This window comes from Cibotium barometz, chromosome 60 (assembly GCF_041138505.1).
Source record: "Cibotium barometz isolate CiBa-2024 chromosome 60, ASM4113850v1, whole genome shotgun sequence".
In the NCBI taxonomy this organism is placed as follows: Eukaryota; Viridiplantae; Streptophyta; class Polypodiopsida; order Cyatheales; family Cibotiaceae; genus Cibotium; species Cibotium barometz.
The window spans coordinates 36332550-36353240 of NC_141105.1; the positions used below are offsets into that span (position 1 = coordinate 36332550).

General features: G+C 40.7%; 1 protein-coding gene across 3 annotated transcripts in view; it reads left to right on the forward strand.

Moving 5' to 3' along the window:
• The window catches only part of LOC147605296 (triphosphate tunnel metalloenzyme 3-like), a 41539-nt gene extending 21358 nt beyond the window's left edge, over positions 1–20181 (forward strand). The window contains exon 2 of one of the 3 annotated variants that reach the window (XM_086794194.1): positions 20081–20181. In XM_086794194.1, coding sequence (XP_086650320.1) covers positions 20081–20166 — 86 coding nt within the window. In that variant the 3' untranslated portion in view covers positions 20167–20181. Of the gene's footprint in view, positions 1–2859; positions 2883–5098; positions 5134–20080 lie in introns of those variants that run through there. The other 2 variants (XM_086794196.1, XM_086794198.1) reach the window with 2 other exon arrangements.
• Positions 20182–20691: the final 510 nt, after the last annotated feature.

The following is a 20691-nucleotide window of genomic DNA, read 5'->3' on the forward strand; positions in this document are numbered from 1 at the left end:
AACATTATGATATGATTCTTGGTCAAGAATGGTTGTACCAATATGATTCCTTCATCAGTTTTCGGAACCATTTCATACAATTTGCTCAAAATGATAAGCTTGTGGCACTTGAAGGCATCAAAGACCAACCCTCTACACCAATCCTTTCAGCTCTTCAAGCAAAACGGTGGGTCGGCAAGAGTGTTGATCCACACTTTTAATGGTCTATTCAGCCAAAGATCCTTCCGAGGACATGGATACGAAGATGATGTACCTCAAGAAACCTTTCTTTGCTCCATACTTGGATGTTTTTTCTCAGGAGCTTCTTGCGGTTCTTCCACTTCGGCGACCAGTTGACCATGCTATTGATCTCCTTCCTGGTAGTGCTCCTCCTACTCGTGCTCCATATCGAGTTTCTTTTACGGAATCTCAGGAGATACAACGACAACTTAACTTTTGGAGAAAGATATTCGACCAAGCAAAAGCCCTTTTGGAGTTTCAGTACTTTTGGTGAAAAAGAAGGATAAGTCTACGCACCTTATCACGTCCTTAATAAGTTGACTATCAAGAATAAGTATCCTCTTCCACGCTTTGATGAATTGTTTGATGAATTGCTCCATGCAAAGGTCTTCTCCAAAATTGATCTTAAGTCTGGATATCATCAGATTCGCGAAGGTGATGAATATAAGATAGCTTTTCGCATAAAATATAGTCATTATGAGTACCTGGTCATGCCATTCTGGTTAACCAATGCCCCTGTAACATTTATGAGTGATGAATGATCTTTTTCGTCCTTTTCTAGACAACTTCGTTATTATCTATCTTGACATCCTGGTGTTCAACCGTATTATGGAAGAACACAAGGCACATCTTAAGATTGTTTTCCAGGTGCTTCGTGATAATGCTCTTTACATTAATCCAAGCAGAAGTGAATTCTTCAAGACATCCTTGGAGTACCTCGGACATGTTTTTTCAGGTGATGGTATTTCTGTGGATCCGAAGAAAATATAGGTTATTGTCAATTGGCCAACTCCCACAAACTTCCATGATGTTCGTTCTTTCTTCGGACTTGCCAACTTCTATCACACAAAGGTTTATCGATTTTCAGAAATAGTTGCTCCTCTCAGAGAATTTTTAAAGTCCGCTCCTGCATTCAAGTGGATTGAAGCCGCAACTCAGGCTTTTGAAAGTTTCAAGACAGCTTTGACCACAACCCCTATCATGGCTATTCCTGACCCTACTCTCTCCTTTGATGTTTATACGGATGCTTTCGATATTGCCATTGGTGCCGTCTTGATGCAACAAGGACGTGCTATTGCATTTGACAGTCACAAGCACTCTGCGATTCAAGTAAGATACCCATTATATGAAAGAATTTTTGGCTATTGTTCATGTCTATCGTGCATGAAAACATTATCTCCTTGGTGCGGATTCAGTAGTGAAAACAGATCATCATTCTTTGAAATACATCTTCACACAACTAGTTATGAATGCTAGGCAAACGCGTTGGGTCGAATTCTTAGCCAATTTTCATATGACAATTGAGTATATTCCTGGTCTTACCAATGTGGTTGTGGATGCTCTCAGTCATATGCCGCCAGCTTTGGTCTTGGCTATTTCTACAGTTGAAATGGATATACCTCAAAGTTTCAAGGATCGTTATTCAAAGGATCATGATTTTGGAAATGCATTTGGAATTCTCAATTCTCAGAATGCAACTCCTTCCGAATTAAAGATTTATGGAGCATATACATTAGTGGACGGTTTATTATATTATCAGGATTGTATTTGTGTACCTCATGATACTCATGTTCGAAGAGTCTTGGTGAAAGAACATCACGAGGTCACTTATGCTGCACACCCAGGCATCAACAAGACATATCGTCTTTTGATGGCTACATACTATTGGCCCCTCAAATGAAGCAAGATGTTCTTAGGTTTGTCACAGCATGTCTTTCATGCCAATGTATGAAAGCTAACAGACAACTTCTAGCTGTTTTTTAACCACTTCCAGTTCCTAATGAACGCTGGGAAAGTATTAGTATGGATTTTATCACTTCATTGTTGCCATGTTATTCTAAAGGCAATACACAGATTCTTGTGGTGGTTGATAGATTTTCTAAGATGGCACATTTCATCCATGCAAGAAAGTAGCCCTGGCTTCAGATATTATAACACTATTCATACAGTATATCTTCAAACTTCATGGGTTTAGATGTTTTGGATTATGTTCCAAAAATCGAAGATGAACACATACCCTTAATTCCAGAGACAATTCTTGATGTGAGACAGAAAGAAACACGACATAAGCTCACTACATAATTTTTGGTTAAATGGAGAGATCTTGATAATTCTAACTTTATTTGGCAAAGTGATGAAGACTTACAGGAATATCCAGAACTTCTTCGGGAATTCTTTCAAAGACAACCATCTCTTCTTAGCCAGAGTCTTATTTTAAGTGGGAGGGAATGTCACAATTGTGACTAATTCTCTTAATCTCTCTCTAATTACTCCTTAATATCTCCTTAATCTCTCATTAACTGTAAAGATACCTGTGAAGGGTCACACCCTTGCTCACGGGTCACTATCAAAGGATATGCCTATTCATTAAAGACACACCCCTTCATAGGGATGTTCCTCTTCAAGTGTAACTTTTCGGCCTCTATTTAAGAAAGGCCCCTGTCTCAATGCAATCATTCAATCTTTTTCTGTAGCGTTTGTCTTATGTTCATTAATCAAGTCTTTAATCATGTTAATTAAGCTATAAAAGCTTTACACAACACCTTTTTGGCTCTTTAATGCCATGCTTTATATGCATGCACTTGTTGAGGGGCATGAATTTCTTTACCAATCTTTGGCTTCTTTTCATCACCTCAATAGCTTGGTGAATTGTAATCGGGAGAGGGGCTCGTTGGGCGTCATCCTCCTTGGCAAATAAAGACGAGACTCAAGTTGTATTTGATCACCTTCATGCGATTATGTGGGCTCTCGCTGTCACATTATAGGAGGTCGGGCAGTATCAAAGCTATGTCCTTCAAAGCAACATCCCTCTCCTCATGGCTATGGGCACAAGTGCAAGGTGTTGAAGGCTCTCTGGTCTGCTTTTGTGCACCTTTTAGCAATTGCAACTCCTCCAAGGCCTTTACTTGGTCATCCTTGACCTTTAGCTTTGCTGTTGCAGCATATCTTTAGTGTTTTGATCTAGGACTCTTTGCATTTTGTTGGCTTTAATCTCCATTTCATTTTCCCAGGAGCGCGCTTCTGCTAGATCTGCATTGCATTTGTTGATAATTTGATTTTTTTGCTGTACCATTTTATTGGATCCGAACAAGTGGTCTTCTAGTAGTGTTATCTTTTGCGTAAGCTCAGAAGACACCTTCGCTTTTATTTCTATCTTTGCCTTGTTGCATTTGGTCTTTGAGCACGGTCCATTCCATTCGGAGGGCCCTAGCCTCTTGTGCATGTTGTTGCTCTATGTTTTGTGCATCTGTGAGTGCAACAACTTTAATGTATTGTACGCTATCACCTTGTGGCATCCCTTCTGTAGCCGCAGGCTTGGCAGTGTTGCGTAATTCACAACATCACCTACATCTAGCGATTACGTTGTCTGCTTGGAATTTTGAGAGAGCTTAGAGAATTCCTAGATTGCTTGCATTTGCATGAAAATCGCTGAGGGGGCGGATGGACATGGTTGTGTGGAAGGTTTTGGGGTTGGCTGTGGTTTTGATATCTTGTTGTTTCTTTTCAGTCTTGGTCATGGCCTCCTTTTCCTCTTCTATCTTTTCTTTACCTTTCTATTTCTCCTTCAGAGGTTCTTTATCTACTTCAGTGTCGGTCTCTAGCTCTGACCTAGACTCAATTATGATGTTCTTGCTTGTGCATATCGATGGCAAATTTTTGCTTTTTGGCAGTCTGATGATGTCCCCAGGTCACTTGTCCTTCTTGTCCTTGGGTGGTATATTTTGCTGTGAACCAACTCTTGCTATTGTTAGCGGTGGTGGGAGCTTATCAAAGGAGTCGGTGGCCTGATAAATGACACTCGTGAGCAAGGGAGCTATTCCGAGCTACGATTTCGGGTTCTTCAGTGCACACATCCTCTTAATCTCAACATAACTCAGATCGACCCAATTTTCTTTTGCTTGAATAGGATTTGAGCATAAGTGAGCATGAGTAGCCCTATATCCACTTGGGTTGTGCGATGTGGCTTGTAAAAGGATAGGTAGGTGTAGTACAACTTGCATGGCATGATAAGATGAGGTAAAATTACATCCTCCCAATGTGGATTGTGCTTGTCAATCCTTAAGCAGGCTGCCTTCTCTATAGGGTCATTTGTTCTTTTAAATCCCATTTCTTGGTGTGACCATGGGCAAGTTAAATGTCTGTCCGAACAACTCTTGTGTGAGGTTTACAATTCTTTTTTTGTTTTCTTGGTCGCCCCAGTGGCTGTATGACAAATAATTTAGTGCGGTTGTCAAATGAATGTATGGCTTGGAAGCACTCGTCCAGGTCTGAGAATTAATTGACATGCATCCCTCTTGGGCAAATACAATTTGCTAATTGATGGCCAAATCTGCTCTAGCAATGTTCTGTTTTCTAGAAGCACTAGATGACTATGTACTCCGATCATTATGATCTTCCCTTGGTTAGTGATTCCACTTTGTTAGCGATCTCACTAGGTAGATGATCTGTTTGTGTAAATGATCCTAGAGCTGGACCGATCCAACCTGGCGATCCGTTGATCCTTCCACACACGACGAGTGATCTGACAGTGTGCGATCCTACATTTGTACGGCCACGAAGGAAAATAAGGCCTATTTTATTTTGCCTTGCTTACCACTGCTGTTGAGATTATATGCAAAGTGTCTATTCTTTGCCCCCAACAATAGCTCAAGGCATCCAAGGTTGTAAACAAAGCCTGCAATGTTGTGTGCTTTCCTAAGAAGATTGTACATATGTGAATGGAAGAAATATTCAAAGCACGAGACCAGTGTACCTTGGATACACACGCTGCAAGAGGGATGTGTGGGGGTGGTGAAGAGAGTGCGGTTAATTGTCTATAGAGTGTCTTCGTGCACGTCAAGAACTCTGAATGTTGAACGTAGGGTTGGATCGCTTGCAGGTTACTTTATACTCAAGTGATGACTTGGCCTAAGGTTGGATTGACGATCCTTAGAGTTGAATCTATCTCACTGATGGAGTCGGTTGATCCGAGAATCAAGCGATCCGAGAAATTGACCCATTCAAGAATTCGATGATTCAAGAAGTTGGATCGTGGTGATTTCAAGAGTAGGATCGTTAATTTATGATGATGATTCCAAACTTTGGGAGATCCTTGAAGCTATCTATCCTAGAGTTGGGGATCTTCATGAAGTAGGATCATTTTGAGAGTTGAATTGTTTCGATCCAAGTAGTTTTTTGAAATTTTTGAAGTGTTGGTGCCTGGGTCTAATGTGCCACTTTGTACCCTAGTTATGCTCCATGAAGTTTTGTCATGTTGTGCAAGACACTTGGTGAGGGTCCATGGGCTTTTGATGTCAAGGTTTTGAAGCTTACATGTTCAGTGCATGAGTGATGTGGCATTTTGTAAAAAAGGGCCTGAGAGATTAATGGATGGAAGAGGGCCTAATGCTTGTGTTAGTTAGGTGTGACACCTAAATGATTTAAAAATAACGTGCCAAACAAGCATGCAGTGAGCAAAGGGTCTTGGGCTTCTGATGGCGAGGTTCACTAAAAGTGTTTCTATTGTGCTTTTTGTGTATTTTAAGGACTTAGGTCGGTTGCTTCTTTTGAATCAGTTGAACTTGACTTTTATGCCTACCACATCCTCCTAGGCGGCTTCGCTAAACTCTTATGCTTGTCTCTGTAGCACAAGCGATTCAACTTGTAAAATATTAATTGTGTTCATGTGTATAAGTGAGGTTTTTTTCTTTTGGATTTTTGTATCTTGTGTCGCACATATAGGTGTCGAGGTTTGTGTGGTGGTCTTTGAGGTGGATGCTTCTGCATCATGTATAGCTTTTGGCTCTTTCGTGTTTATGTCCCTTTTTAAGTTTATGTCCTCTATAGACTCCTTTTCCCTGTCTTTTAATTCGACCTTGGTTTTAATAGTTTGTTGTTCTTTGTTTTTCTTGGTTTTAGAAGGTTTTGCTCCTTCTTTTGGGTTCTATTTTAAAGCATGTTCTTCTACCCATGTTGAGTGTTGTCTTTTACCTTCTTTTTGACTATTTGTCATGCCTTGTCTTGTAAACGTGTAAGCACATTCAATGGCACTGTGGCCAGTTGCTCGTTTTTTACACTTAAGATGTTAAGAGTTGTATTTTGTGAGACAAGTTGCATTGAAGCAAATCATCTTGGGCAATCTTGGAACGTGTGATCAATGCCGCATCGTTCACACTTGGGTCGCAAAGTGTCAGTGACTATGGACATGGAAGTATTCCAAACTATGAAGTCTGTCACTTTGTGAGGTCCACGACAATAGAAACACTGAAGTGTTCGATTAACTGCCTCCTGAGCAGTTTCTACCCTTTGGACTGTTTCTGTTTGGTGCACGGAAGATGGAGATTTTGAGTCCATTGTGGATGAAGCGGGACACTTTTTAGTATCATGGTCAAAGGTTTTACAATATATGTAGTATAGAAGAATAGGTGCCTTGTATGCACAATGAGGATTAGGATGGTCGTAGTGATTACACTCAACACACAAGGCATTTCGTTCCTCACTTTTAGAGGCATTAAGGATATCTGGTTTTGAAGGTTTTCACATCATCTCTTAAAGATGTTGGCTGTAAGGTTCTAAATAAGGCTGCAAAAAATTGTGGGAATGTCAATTTTGAGATCGATCTTTCTTTTGCCATTGCCTCACTTGGTTTAGATGAGGAACACTTTGTAGCATGATTATCTTCTAGCATGTTATCATCTAAACATATTGCTTCTTTACAACATTGATCGAATGTTTTCGGACTGATTACAATGATTAAGTTGTGTAAGCTGTTATTCTTTAAGCTCATCATGAAACATCTCTTCAATTGAACATCGTTTAATTTTTCCCATGACTCACAACGTGAGTCCAATAGTTTTATCTTAAGGATAAAATCTCTAATGGATTCGTTTGGTTGACGCTCAATTGAATAGAGTTTTGTTATTGCACTCCACTGATCACCTTGTCTGGAAAAGCCATGTATGAAGGTTGATTTTCAGGTTTTGAAGTTGGTTCTGATCACCGTCATCAATGCGATGAACCATTGATTAGCTTTTCCCTCTAAGCATAAGTTCAACGCATGTACCTTAGTGGGGCAGTTGGGATTTCCAAAGGCTTTACATCTTTGTTCAAACATTTGAATGAATTGAATAGGGTTTGTTGTTTCGTCATATTTGCCCATAATTTTAGAAATATGTATGGTCGTTTTTTGTATGAATCACTGAGGTCGTATGTGAGTGCTCTTGTTGAAAGAGACTCAGTGAGTCCTTGGGCCACCCCTCTTCCTAGACTAGTCAGTATGTCCAAGGTGTGGGCATCCAGGAAAGGGTTGGTACTTATAGGATTTACGGGAATGTTAGGCAAGGGGCCAAAGCTCGGTGGAATCGAAGCGATAGGGGGTGTAAAACCCGATGACACGCTTGTTATAGGCATGGCCAATGACATTGGGAGGTGAATTTGTTGTTGGTAAATCAAACTCAAGAGGACTAAAATGTATAGGGGTGATAGCATCAGTTCACATGGTGAACATAGGAATAGAGGTGTGCTTAAGAGTGTGCTAGTGTGAGTGATCTAATCTATGATGTAAGGCAGTATGGCCATGTGTGTGTAGGCTAGAATCTAGGAGAGTATAAGTGTGGTGTGGAGAGAATCGTGGAGTAATCAGGGGAGAGATTATAAGATCTGGATTCCATCTCATGGATCATCAATGATGTCAGTTGTAAAAATCTCTTGCCTATATATTCAGGCTCTCTCATGAATAAAGTACGTTGTTTTTGTGTGCCTACTATTGCTTACGTTGTCTCCATTGTAACATGGTATCGAAGCCACAATGGCCTCCCTAAACCCAAACCCTTTCAGCCAGAGAGAGCCTTCATCAGGGCGATTTCAATGATGGAAGCAAAATACTTTGATTCTACTACTGCTGCCCGCATTCTGGCTGCCTCTTTTTAGTCTACAACCTGCAAATACTCAACGCAGGAGGAAGAGGTCGACATGGACTTCTAGGAGCAGCTGGGCGACTTCAAAACAGCTGGGCAACGTCTAGGAGCAGCTGGGCGACTTCAAAACAAAGGCATTCAGCAAGTATGAACTTCAGAAGCTGAGCATTCAGCCTGCAAATGGAGAAAAACCAGTCGTAATGCTGTTCTTGAGTATGTCATTGCATTTGGAAAATATTTAATTACTGCTGTATCAAGTTATTTTCAAATGACAAGCTCCTGCTGTTTATCTAATGAGGCGTATGTAAAGAAGACCAAGTCGAAAAGGCGAGCCAAGTATCAAGTCAAGAAGACACCAGCCAAAAGACTCTAGGAGTATCAGACAAAGAAAAAAAACCATTCGGATATCACTATGCCAAAAGTCTTGGTTTCTCAGAGTTCCTTGCTATGAACATGCATTTGTATGGGGATTGTGATTTCTTCTGCCCCAAAGAAGACTAGTTCTTTCCGTTAATTCTTGGGTGTTTGTTAGGAGCTTTAGACATTGTTTTCTTGTTTTTTTTCTGGTCAAGATGCCTTCAAAGGATAATGATTTAAGCTTCAAGTTCTCTGGAACTTCATTTCATACATGGCAAACTAGGATCAAGTTGGTCCTCATGAAGAAAAGTTTATGGAATATTGCAAATGGAAAGGAGAAGAAACCTCGGGATCCTGCTCAAGCCAATGCATGGGAAGTTCGCGACGACAAAGCACAAGCCATAATCAAGCTAGAATTGGATGACACTTACATCCATCATGTGGATGAATGCAATAATGCCAAGGATACCTGGGATGTTCTGAATACACTCTTTGGATCCAAGTCAAAGAGTTCTAAGTTTGGACTTTTGGTTGAATTTTTCCGTCTTGAAATGAAGCCTCAAACCTCACTTGCTTCTCATTTAAATTACATGAAAAGTCTCCTGACTCAACTTGCGGGTATTGATTTACGCATTGATGAGGATGTCTCCATTGGTGTATTGCTCAAATCTCGTCCTAGTCTTGAATATGACAATGCTGTAACAACCCTCACCAATATGCCGGATCCGAAACTAGTAGAAATTGAAGCTTCTTTGCTTGAGGAGGAGAAGAAGAATAAGTTCAAGCAAGAATCTCCAAGATCATCTGTAAGAGAAGATGTACTGTACCACAACAAGGGATTCTCTGGCAAAGGGAAATACAAATATAATGACACTATCATTTGTGACTTCTGCCACAAGCCAGGCCACAAAGAGAAGGACTGTTTCTCAAGGAAGAAAGCTCAAAGGGCCTATCTCATGTGCATCACCGACAATGAAGAACATGCTGAAGAAGAACAAGAGCATCAAGAGGAAGTACACCAGAATCTCAGCATGGAAGTGAAGAAGAAGGGGGCCTCCAACACTCCTTCAACTTCTTTTGATGACCGTCTGTTTTGAATAAAGATGTAACCCCTGCACATTAACCTCATCTTGATATTGTATACCAATCCCAAAGGTAAACTCTTTGTATGTCATGGGTGGCTAAACCTCTGACCCAAGTCTCCTACACCTTCCACACCTCTGAAAAACCACGTCCCTGCGTTGGTCATGGATAACCAAGTCACGTCATGCCTAAACTATTGTACATTCTGAGTTTGAGAGGGGGTGTTGATAAATCAAACTCAAGAGGACTAAAATGTATAGGGGTGATAGCATCAGTTCACATGGTGAACATAGGAATAGAGGTGTGCTTAAGAGTGTGCTAGTGTGAGTGATCTAATCTATGATGTAAGGCAATATGCCCATGTGTGTGTAGGCTAGAATCTAGGAGAGTACAAGTGTGGTGTGGAGAGAATCGTGGAGTAATCAGGGGAGAGATTATAGGATCTGGATTCCATCTCATGTATCATCAATGATGTCAGTTGTAAAAATCTCTTGCCTATATATTCAGGCTCTCTCATGAATAAAGTACGTTGTTTTTGTGTGCCTACTATTGCTTACGTTGTCTCCATTGTAACATGGTATCGGAGCCACAATGGCCTCCCTAAACCCAAAACCTTTCAGCCAAAGAGAGCCTTCATCAGGGCGATTTCAATGATGGAAGCAAAATACTCTGATTCTACTGCTGCTGCCCGCATTCTGGCTGCCTCTTTTTAGTCTACAACCTGCAAATACTCAACGTAGGAGGAAGAGGTTGACATGGACTTCTAGGAGCAGCTGGGCGACTTCAAAATAGCTGGGCGACGTCTAGGAGCATCTGGGCGACTTCAAAACAGTTGGGCGACGTCTAGGAGCAGCTGGGCGACTTCAAAACAAAGGCATTCAGCAAGTATGAACTTCATAAGCTGAGCATTCAGCCTGCAAATGGAGAAAAGCCAGTCGTAATGCTGTTCTTGAGTATGTCATTGCATTTGGAAAATATTTAATTACTGCTGTATCAAGTTATTTTCAAATGAGAAGCTCCTGTTGTTCATCTAATGAGGCGTATGTAAAGAAGACCAAGTCGAAAAGGCGAGCCAATTATCAAGTCAAGAAGACACCAGCCAAAAGACTCTGGGAGTATCAGACAAAGAAAAAAAAACCATTCGGATATCACTGTGCTAAAAGTCTTGGTTTCTCAGAGTTCCTTGCTATGAACATGCATTTGTATGGGGATTGTGATTTCTTCTGCCCCAAATAGGACTAGTTCTTTCCGTTAATTCTTGGGTGTTTGTTAGGAGCTTTAGACATTGTTTTCTTGTTTTTTTTCTGGTTAAGATGCCTTCAAAGGATAATGATTTAAGCTTCAAGTTCTCTGGAACTTCATTTCATACATGGCAAACTAGGATCAAGTTGGTCCTCATGAAGAAAAGTTTATGGAATACTGCAAATGGAAAGGAGAAGAAACCTCGGGATCCTGCTCAAGCCAATGCATGGGAAGTTCGCGACGACAAAGCACAAGCCATAATCAAGCTAGAATTGGATGACACTTACATCCATCATGTGGATGAATGCAATAATGCCAAGGATACCTGGGATGTTCTGAATACACTCTTTGGATCCAAGTCAAAGAGTTCTAAGTTTGGACTTCTGGTTGAATTTTTCCGTCTTGAAATGAAGCCTCAAACCTCACTTGCTTCTCATTTAAATTACATGAAAAGTCTCCTGACTCAACTTGCGGGTATTGATTTACGCATTGATGAGGATGTCTCCATTGGTGTATTGCTCAAATCTCTTCCTAGTCTTGAATATGACAATGCTGTAACAACCCTCACCAATATGTCGGATCCGAAACTAGTAGAAATTGAAGCTTCTTTGCTTGAGGAGGAGAAGAAGAATAAGTTCAAGCAAGAATCTCCAAGATCATCTGTAAGAGAAGATGTACTGTACCACAACAAGGGATTCTCTGGCAAAGGGAAATACAAATATAATGACACTATCATTTGTGACTTCTGCCACAAGCCAGGCCACAAAGAGAAGGACTGTTTCTCAAGGAAGAAAGCTCAAAGGGCCTATCTCATGTGCATCACCGACAATGAAGAACATGCTGAAGAAGAACAAGAGCATCAAGAGGAAGTACACCAGAATCTCAGCATGGAAGTGAAGAAGAAGGGGGCCTCCAACACTCCTTCAACTTCTTTTGATGACCGTCTGTTTTGAATAAAGATGTAACCCCTGCACATTAACCTCATCTTGATATTGTATACCAATCCCAAAGGTAAACTCTTTGTATGTCATGGGTGGCTAAACCTCTGACCCAAGTCTCCTACACCTTCCACACCTCTGAAAAACCACGTCCCTGCGTTGGTCATGGATAACCAAGTCACGTCATGCCTAAACTATTGTACATTCTGAGTTTGAGAGGGGGTGTTGGTAAATCAAACTCAAGAGGACTAAAATGTATAGGGGTGATAGCATCAGTTCACATGGTGAACATAGGAATAGAGGTGTGCTTAAGAGTGTGCTAGTGTGAGTGATCTAATCTATGATGTAAGGCAATATGCCCATGTGTGTGTAGGCTAGAATCTAGGAGAGTACAAGTGTGGTGTGGAGAGAATCGTGGAGTAATCAGGGGAGAGATTATAGGATCTGGATTCCATCTCATGTATCATCAATGATGTCAGTTGTAAAAATCCCTTGCCTATATATTCAGGCTCTCTCATGAATAAAGTACGTTGTTTTTGTGTGCCTACTATTGCTTACGTTGTCTCCATTGTAACATGGTATCGGAGCCACAATGGCCTCCCTAAACCCAAAACCTTTCAGCCAAAGAGAGCCTTCATCAGGGCGATTTCAATGATGGAAGCAAAATACTCTGATTCTACTGCTGCTGCCCGCATTCTGGCTGCCTCTTTTTAGTCTACAACCTGCAAATACTCAACGTAGGAGGAAGAGGTTGACATGGACTTCTAGGAGCAGCTGGGCGACTTCAAAATAGCTGGGCGACGTCTAGGAGCAGCTGGGCGACTTCAAAACAGTTGGGCGACGTCTAGGAGCAGCTGGGCGACTTCAAAACAAAGGCATTCAGCAAGTATGAACTTCATAAGCTGAGCATTCAGCCTGCAAATGGAGAAAAGCCAGTCGTAATGCTGTTCTTGAGTATGTCATTGCATTTGGAAAATATTTAATTACTGCTGTATCAAGTTATTTTCAAATGAGAAGCTCCTGTTGTTCATCTAATGAGGCGTATGTAAAGAAGACCAAGTCGAAAAGGCGAGCCAATTATCAAGTCAAGAAGACACCAGCCAAAAGACTCTGGGAGTATCAGACAAAGAAAAAAAAACCATTCGGATATCACTGTGCTAAAAGTCTTGGTTTCTCAGAGTTCCTTGCTATGAACATGCATTTGTATGGGGATTGTGATTTCTTCTGCCCCAAATAGGACTAGTTCTTTCCGTTAATTCTTGGGTGTTTGTTAGGAGCTTTAGACATTGTTTTCTTGTTTTTTTTCTGGTTAAGATGCCTTCAAAGGATAATGATTTAAGCTTCAAGTTCTCTGGAACTTCATTTCATACATGGCAAACTAGGATCAAGTTGGTCCTCATGAAGAAAAGTTTATGGAATACTGCAAATGGAAAGGAGAAGAAACCTCGGGATCCTGCTCAAGCCAATGCATGGGAAGTTCGCGACGACAAAGCACAAGCCATAATCAAGCTAGAATTGGATGACACTTACATCCATCATGTGGATGAATGCAATAATGCCAAGGATACCTGGGATGTTTTGAATACACTCTTTGGATCCAAGTCAAAGAGTTCTAAGTTTGGACTTCTGGTTGAATTTTTTCGTCTTGAAATGAAGCCTCAAACCTCACTTGCTTCTCATTTAAATTACATGAAAAGTCTCCTGACTCAACTTGCAGGTATTGATTTACGCATTGATGAGGATGTCTCCATTGGTGTATTGCTCAAATCTCTTCCTAGTCTTGAATATGACAATGCTGTAACAACCCTCACCAATATGCCGGATCCGAAACTAGTAGAAATTGAAGGTTCTTTGCTTGAGGAGGAGAAGAAGAATAAGTTCAAGCAAGAATCTCCAAGATCATCTGTAAGAGAAGATGTACTGTACCACAACAAGGGATTCTCTGGCAAAGGGAAATACAAATATAATGACACTATCATTTGTGACTTCTGCCACAAGCCAGGCCACAAAGAGAAGGACTGTTTCTCAAGGAAGAAAGCTCAAAGGGCCTATCTCATGTGCATCACCGACAATGAAGAACATGCTGAAGAAGAACAAGAGCATCAAGAGGAAGTACACCAGAATCTCAGCATGGAAGTGAAGAAGAAGGGGGCCTCCAACACTCCTTCAACTTCTTTTGATGACCGTCTGTTTTGAATAAAGATGTAACCCCTGCACATTAACCTCATCTTGATATTGTATACCAATCCCAAAGGTAAACTCTTTGTATGTCATGGGTGGCTAAACCTCTGACCCAAGTCTCCTACACCTTCCACACCTCTGAAAAACCACGTCCCTGCGTTGGTCATGGATAACCAAGTCACGTCATGCCTAAACTATTGTACATTCTGAGTTTGAGAGGGGGTGTTGGTAAATCAAACTCAAGAGGACTAAAATGTATAGGGGTGATAGCATCAGTTCACATGGTGAACATAGGAATAGAGGTGTGCTTAAGAGTGTGCTAGTGTGAGTGATCTAATCTATGATGTAAGGCAATATGCCCATGTGTGTGTAGGCTAGAATCTAGGAGAGTACAAGTGTGGTGTGGAGAGAATCGTGGAGTAATCAGGGGAGAGATTATAGGATCTGGATTCCATCTCATGTATCATCAATGATGTCAGTTGTAAAAATCCCTTGCCTATATATTCAGGCTCTCTCATGAATAAAGTACGTTGTTTTTGTGTGCCTACTATTGCTTACGTTGTCTCCATTGTAACATGGTATCGGAGCCACAATGGCCTCCCTAAACCCAAAACCTTTCAGCCAAAGAGAGCCTTCATCAGGGCGATTTCAATGATGGAAGCAAAATACTCTGATTCTACTGCTGCTGCCCGCATTCTGGCTGCCTCTTTTTAGTCTACAACCTGCAAATACTCAACGTAGGAGGAAGAGGTTGACATGGACTTCTAGGAGCAGCTGGGCGACTTCAAAATAGCTGGGCGACGTCTAGGAGCAGCTGGGCGACTTCAAAACAGTTGGGCGACGTCTAGGAGCAGCTGGGCGACTTCAAAACAAAGGCATTCAGCAAGTATGAACTTCATAAGCTGAGCATTCAGCCTGCAAATGGAGAAAAGCCAGTCGTAATGCTGTTCTTGAGTATGTCATTGCATTTGGAAAATATTTAATTACTGCTGTATCAAGTTATTTTCAAATGAGAAGCTCCTGTTGTTCATCTAATGAGGCGTATGTAAAGAAGACCAAGTCGAAAAGGCGAGCCAATTATCAAGTCAAGAAGACACCAGCCAAAAGACTCTGGGAGTATCAGACAAAGAAAAAAAAACCATTCGGATATCACTGTGCTAAAAGTCTTGGTTTCTCAGAGTTCCTTGCTATGAACATGCATTTGTATGGGGATTGTGATTTCTTCTGCCCCAAATAGGACTAGTTCTTTCCGTTAATTCTTGGGTGTTTGTTAGGAGCTTTAGACATTGTTTTCTTGTTTTTTTTCTGGTTAAGATGCCTTCAAAGGATAATGATTTAAGCTTCAAGTTCTCTGGAACTTCATTTCATACATGGCAAACTAGGATCAAGTTGGTCCTCATGAAGAAAAGTTTATGGAATACTGCAAATGGAAAGGAGAAGAAACCTCGGGATCCTGCTCAAGCCAATGCATGGGAAGTTCGCGACGACAAAGCACAAGCCATAATCAAGCTAGAATTGGATGACACTTACATCCATCATGTGGATGAATGCAATAATGCCAAGGATACCTGGGATGTTTTGAATACACTCTTTGGATCCAAGTCAAAGAGTTCTAAGTTTGGACTTCTGGTTGAATTTTTTCGTCTTGAAATGAAGCCTCAAACCTCACTTGCTTCTCATTTAAATTACATGAAAAGTCTCCTGACTCAACTTGCAGGTATTGATTTACGCATTGATGAGGATGTCTCCATTGGTGTATTGCTCAAATCTCTTCCTAGTCTTGAATATGACAATGCTGTAACAACCCTCACCAATATGCCGGATCCGAAACTAGTAGAAATTGAAGGTTCTTTGCTTGAGGAGGAGAAGAAGAATAAGTTCAAGCAAGAATCTCCAAGATCATCTGTAAGAGAAGATGTACTGTACCACAACAAGGGATTCTCTGGCAAAGGGAAATACAAATATAATGACACTATCATTTGTGACTTCTGCCACAAGCCAGGCCACAAAGAGAAGGACTGTTTCTCAAGGAAGAAAGCTCAAAGGGCCTATCTCATGTGCATCACCGACAATGAAGAACATGCTGAAGAAGAACAAGAGCATCAAGAGGAAGTACACCAGAATCTCAGCATGGAAGTGAAGAAGAAGGGGGCCTCCAACACTCCTTCAACTTCTTTTGATGACCGTCTGTTTTGAATAAAGATGTAACCCCTGCACATTAACCTCATCTTGATATTGTATACCAATCCCAAAGGTAAACTCTTTGTATGTCATGGGTGGCTAAACCTCTGACCCAAGTCTCCTACACCTTCCACACCTCTGAAAAACCACGTCCCTGCGTTGGTCATGGATAACCAAGTCACGTCATGCCTAAACTATTGTACATTCTGAGTTTGAGAGGGGGTGTTGGTAAATCAAACTCAAGAGGACTAAAATGTATAGGGGTGATAGCATCAGTTCACATGGTGAACATAGGAATAGAGGTGTGCTTAAGAGTGTGCTAGTGTGAGTGATCTAATCTATGATGTAAGGCAATATGCCCATGTGTGTGTAGGCTAGAATCTAGGAGAGTACAAGTGTGGTGTGGAGAGAATCGTGGAGTAATCAGGGGAGAGATTATAGGATCTGGATTCCATCTCATGTATCATCAATGATGTCAGTTGTAAAAATCCCTTGCCTATATATTCAGGCTCTCTCATGAATAAAGTACGTTGTTTTTGTGTGCCTACTATTGCTTACGTTGTCTCCATTGTAACATGGTATCGGAGCCACAATGGCCTCCCTAAACCCAAAACCTTTCAGCCAAAGAGAGCCTTCATCAGGGCGATTTCAATGATGGAAGCAAAATACTCTGATTCTACTGCTGCTGCCCGCATTCTGGCTGCCTCTTTTTAGTCTACAACCTGCAAATACTCAACGTAGGAGGAAGAGGTTGACATGGACTTCTAGGAGCAGCTGGGCGACTTCAAAATAGCTGGGCGACGTCTAGGAGCAGCTGGGCGACTTCAAAACAGTTGGGCGACGTCTAGGAGCAGCTGGGCGACTTCAAAACAAAGGCATTCAGCAAGTATGAACTTCATAAGCTGAGCATTCAGCCTGCAAATGGAGAAAAGCCAGTCGTAATGCTGTTCTTGAGTATGTCATTGCATTTGGAAAATATTTAATTACTGCTGTATCAAGTTATTTTCAAATGAGAAGCTCCTGTTGTTCATCTAATGAGGCGTATGTAAAGAAGACCAAGTCGAAAAGGCGAGCCAATTATCAAGTCAAGAAGACACCAGCCAAAAGACTCTGGGAGTATCAGACAAAGAAAAAAAAACCATTCGGATATCACTGTGCTAAAAGTCTTGGTTTCTCAGAGTTCCTTGCTATGAACATGCATTTGTATGGGGATTGTGATTTCTTCTGCCCCAAATAGGACTAGTTCTTTCCGTTAATTCTTGGGTGTTTGTTAGGAGCTTTAGACATTGTTTTCTTGTTTTTTTTCTGGTTAAGATGCCTTCAAAGGATAATGATTTAAGCTTCAAGTTCTCTGGAACTTCATTTCATACATGGCAAACTAGGATCAAGTTGGTCCTCATGAAGAAAAGTTTATGGAATACTGCAAATGGAAAGGAGAAGAAACCTCGGGATCCTGCTCAAGCCAATGCATGGGAAGTTCGCGACGACAAAGCACAAGCCATAATCAAGCTAGAATTGGATGACACTTACATCCATCATGTGGATGAATGCAATAATGCCAAGGATACCTGGGATGTTTTGAATACACTCTTTGGATCCAAGTCAAAGAGTTCTAAGTTTGGACTTCTGGTTGAATTTTTTCGTCTTGAAATGAAGCCTCAAACCTCACTTGCTTCTCATTTAAATTACATGAAAAGTCTCCTGACTCAACTTGCAGGTATTGATTTACGCATTGATGAGGATGTCTCCATTGGTGTATTGCTCAAATCTCTTCCTAGTCTTGAATATGACAATGCTGTAACAACCCTCACCAATATGCCGGATCCGAAACTAGTAGAAATTGAAGGTTCTTTGCTTGAGGAGGAGAAGAAGAATAAGTTCAAGCAAGAATCTCCAAGATCATCTGTAAGAGAAGATGTACTGTACCACAACAAGGGATTCTCTGGCAAAGGGAAATACAAATATAATGACACTATCATTTGTGACTTCTGCCACAAGCCAGGCCACAAAGAGAAGGACTGTTTCTCAAGGAAGAAAGCTCAAAGGGCCTATCTCATGTGCATCACCGACAATGAAGAACATGCTGAAGAAGAACAAGAGCATCAAGAGGAAGTACACCAGAATCTCAGCATGGAAGTGAAGAAGAAGGGGGCCTCCAACACTCCTTCAACTTCTTTTGATGACCGTCTGTTTTGAATAAAGATGTAACCCCTGCACATTAACCTCATCTTGATATTGTATACCAATCCCAAGGTAAACTCTTTGTATGTCATGGGTGGCTAAACCTCTGACCCAAGTCTCCTACACCTTCCACACCTCTGAAAAACCACGTCCTTGCGTTGGTCATGGATAACCAAGTCATGTCATGCCTAAACTATTGTACATTCTGAGTTTGAGAGGGGGTGTTGGTAAATCAAACTCAAGAGGACTAAAATGTATAGGGGTGATAGCATCAGTTCACATCGTGAACATAGGAATAGAGGTGTGCTTAAGAGTGTGCTAGTGTGAGTGATCTAATCTATGATGTAAGGCAGTATGCCCATGTGTGTGTAGGCTAGAATCTAGGAGAGTACAAGTGTGGTGTGGAGAGAATTGTGGAGTAATCAGGGGAGAGATTATAGGATCTGGATTCCATCTCATGGATCATCAATGATGTCAGTTGTAAAAATCTCTTGCCTATATATTCAGGCTCTCTCATGAATAAAGTACGTTGTTTTTGTGTGCCTACTATTGCTTACGTTGTCTCCATTGTAACATTTGTGGCATAGATCTCAATGGCTCAAAGATGTCAGCCATTGGGTTCAGTGCTTGTGTGATCCTTGGCACTCCCTCTATCGTGGCCATGTTGGAGTGCCTAAATGCTTGGCACTCTCTCTATCGTGGCCATGTTGGAGTGCCTAAATGCTTCTTAATGAGCAAACACAGTTTTTTTTTCGCTTTTTATATTCTCCCACAACCCGTTAGCCATAAGAGGCTTGGCGTACTCTTTGTTGGGTCAAACGGGTGTCCGTTCGTCCTAATTAGCCTAGGCGCTATACGTACGTGACCAACCTCTTAGAGATATTTTTTTGAAAAAAAAACGTAAGCTAGGAACTTCCCAGATGGAAGACGAGGTTCTAAAACCTATTTTTCATCTCACTGTCTCAAGACGAAAAGTTTTTTCAAGAATTTGTTTCTTGTTTTACAGCACTTTTTTGAGGGTGTTCCAAAAAGGAATTTTGAAAAACTCTGTATGAGAGAGTTGTAGTATTTTTGTAGTATTGCAACTTTGTTTCTCTGAGTCGTCCGTGATTTTATTGATTTTATTGTTTAGCCCGAATATGGCTCGTCGTTTTTGCGCTATTTTTTTGTGATTTTTACCATTTTTCCTTCTTATGTTGAAAAGAAAGCTTGTATTTGGGAGGTTGTGAAGATGTGTGGGCCCATCAAAAGATACCTTTAAATAAATGATATTGCATTCATATAGATTTTGTATACTCGTGATGTGTACACTTATTTATGTAGTGGATGAGGATAGAATGCCACATTCATGATTTGGTTTTTGGTGATGGGAGGACACTTTCAATCTTGGATTTTAAGGGCTCGGCTCATGTTTTTGTTCTTAATATGCTAGCATTGGTTTTCGGTAATGGGAGGACATTGTCAACCTTGGATTTTAAGGGCTCAGCTCATGTTTTTATTCTTAATATGCTAGCATTGAGAACTATTGTTATGCTCTACAAAACTTTGTAAAGATTTCTTATGCTTTTGTTTCAACATAAATTAACTTGCTCTAAATAAACTTGCTATAAAGTGATACTCAAAAACATTAAGTGAGCATTAAGGATGCATGGGGGGTTTGAGATGAAGTTGAAGGGTTATGGAGGTGATGTTTGAGACATAGACAAAGTTCAAGTTTTTTGGTGGTGCATAGGTGAATGGTTTTTGTTTTGAAGGATAAATGGTTGTGTTTGGAATGATTAATGGTTGTGTTTTAATGTGCAGGTGATCCACCACTACTGGCGAGAGAAAGTGTAACAAGAGAGAAAAGGCACAAGCAATTGAAAAGGAAGGAGAGTCTCAGGCAATAGTTGTTGAAATTACAGCAATGTGATGAGCTATGGTGGATCAAATACTAGAATCAACATCATTAACAAAGTGATTAGTATAAATAATTAAGACGTGATTAGTGAGTAATTAGCAAATAGCTTAATGTAAGCATGGATAAGTGAGTAGTGATTAGTGAGTAATTAATAAATAATTAAGATATAATTAGTGAGTAATTAGTAAATAATTAAGATATGATTAGTGAGTAATTAGTAAATACTTGAGATGTGATTAGTGAGTAATTAGTAAATACTTAATGTAGGCATGGATAAGTGATTAGTGAGTAATTAAGAAGTGATTAGTGAGTAATTAGCAAATAGCTTAATGTAGGTATGGATAATAAAAAACCAGCAAATTCTCATTAGGCCAATGCCTCAATTTATAGAGTTTACATCCAAGCATCTAATCCCACTGATTTCTCCTTGATTCACTCCACCTCTCCCAGAATATCTCCACCTCTTTTGCTTGATTTTCTCCATCTCTCCCAGAATATCTCCACACTTCCCAGA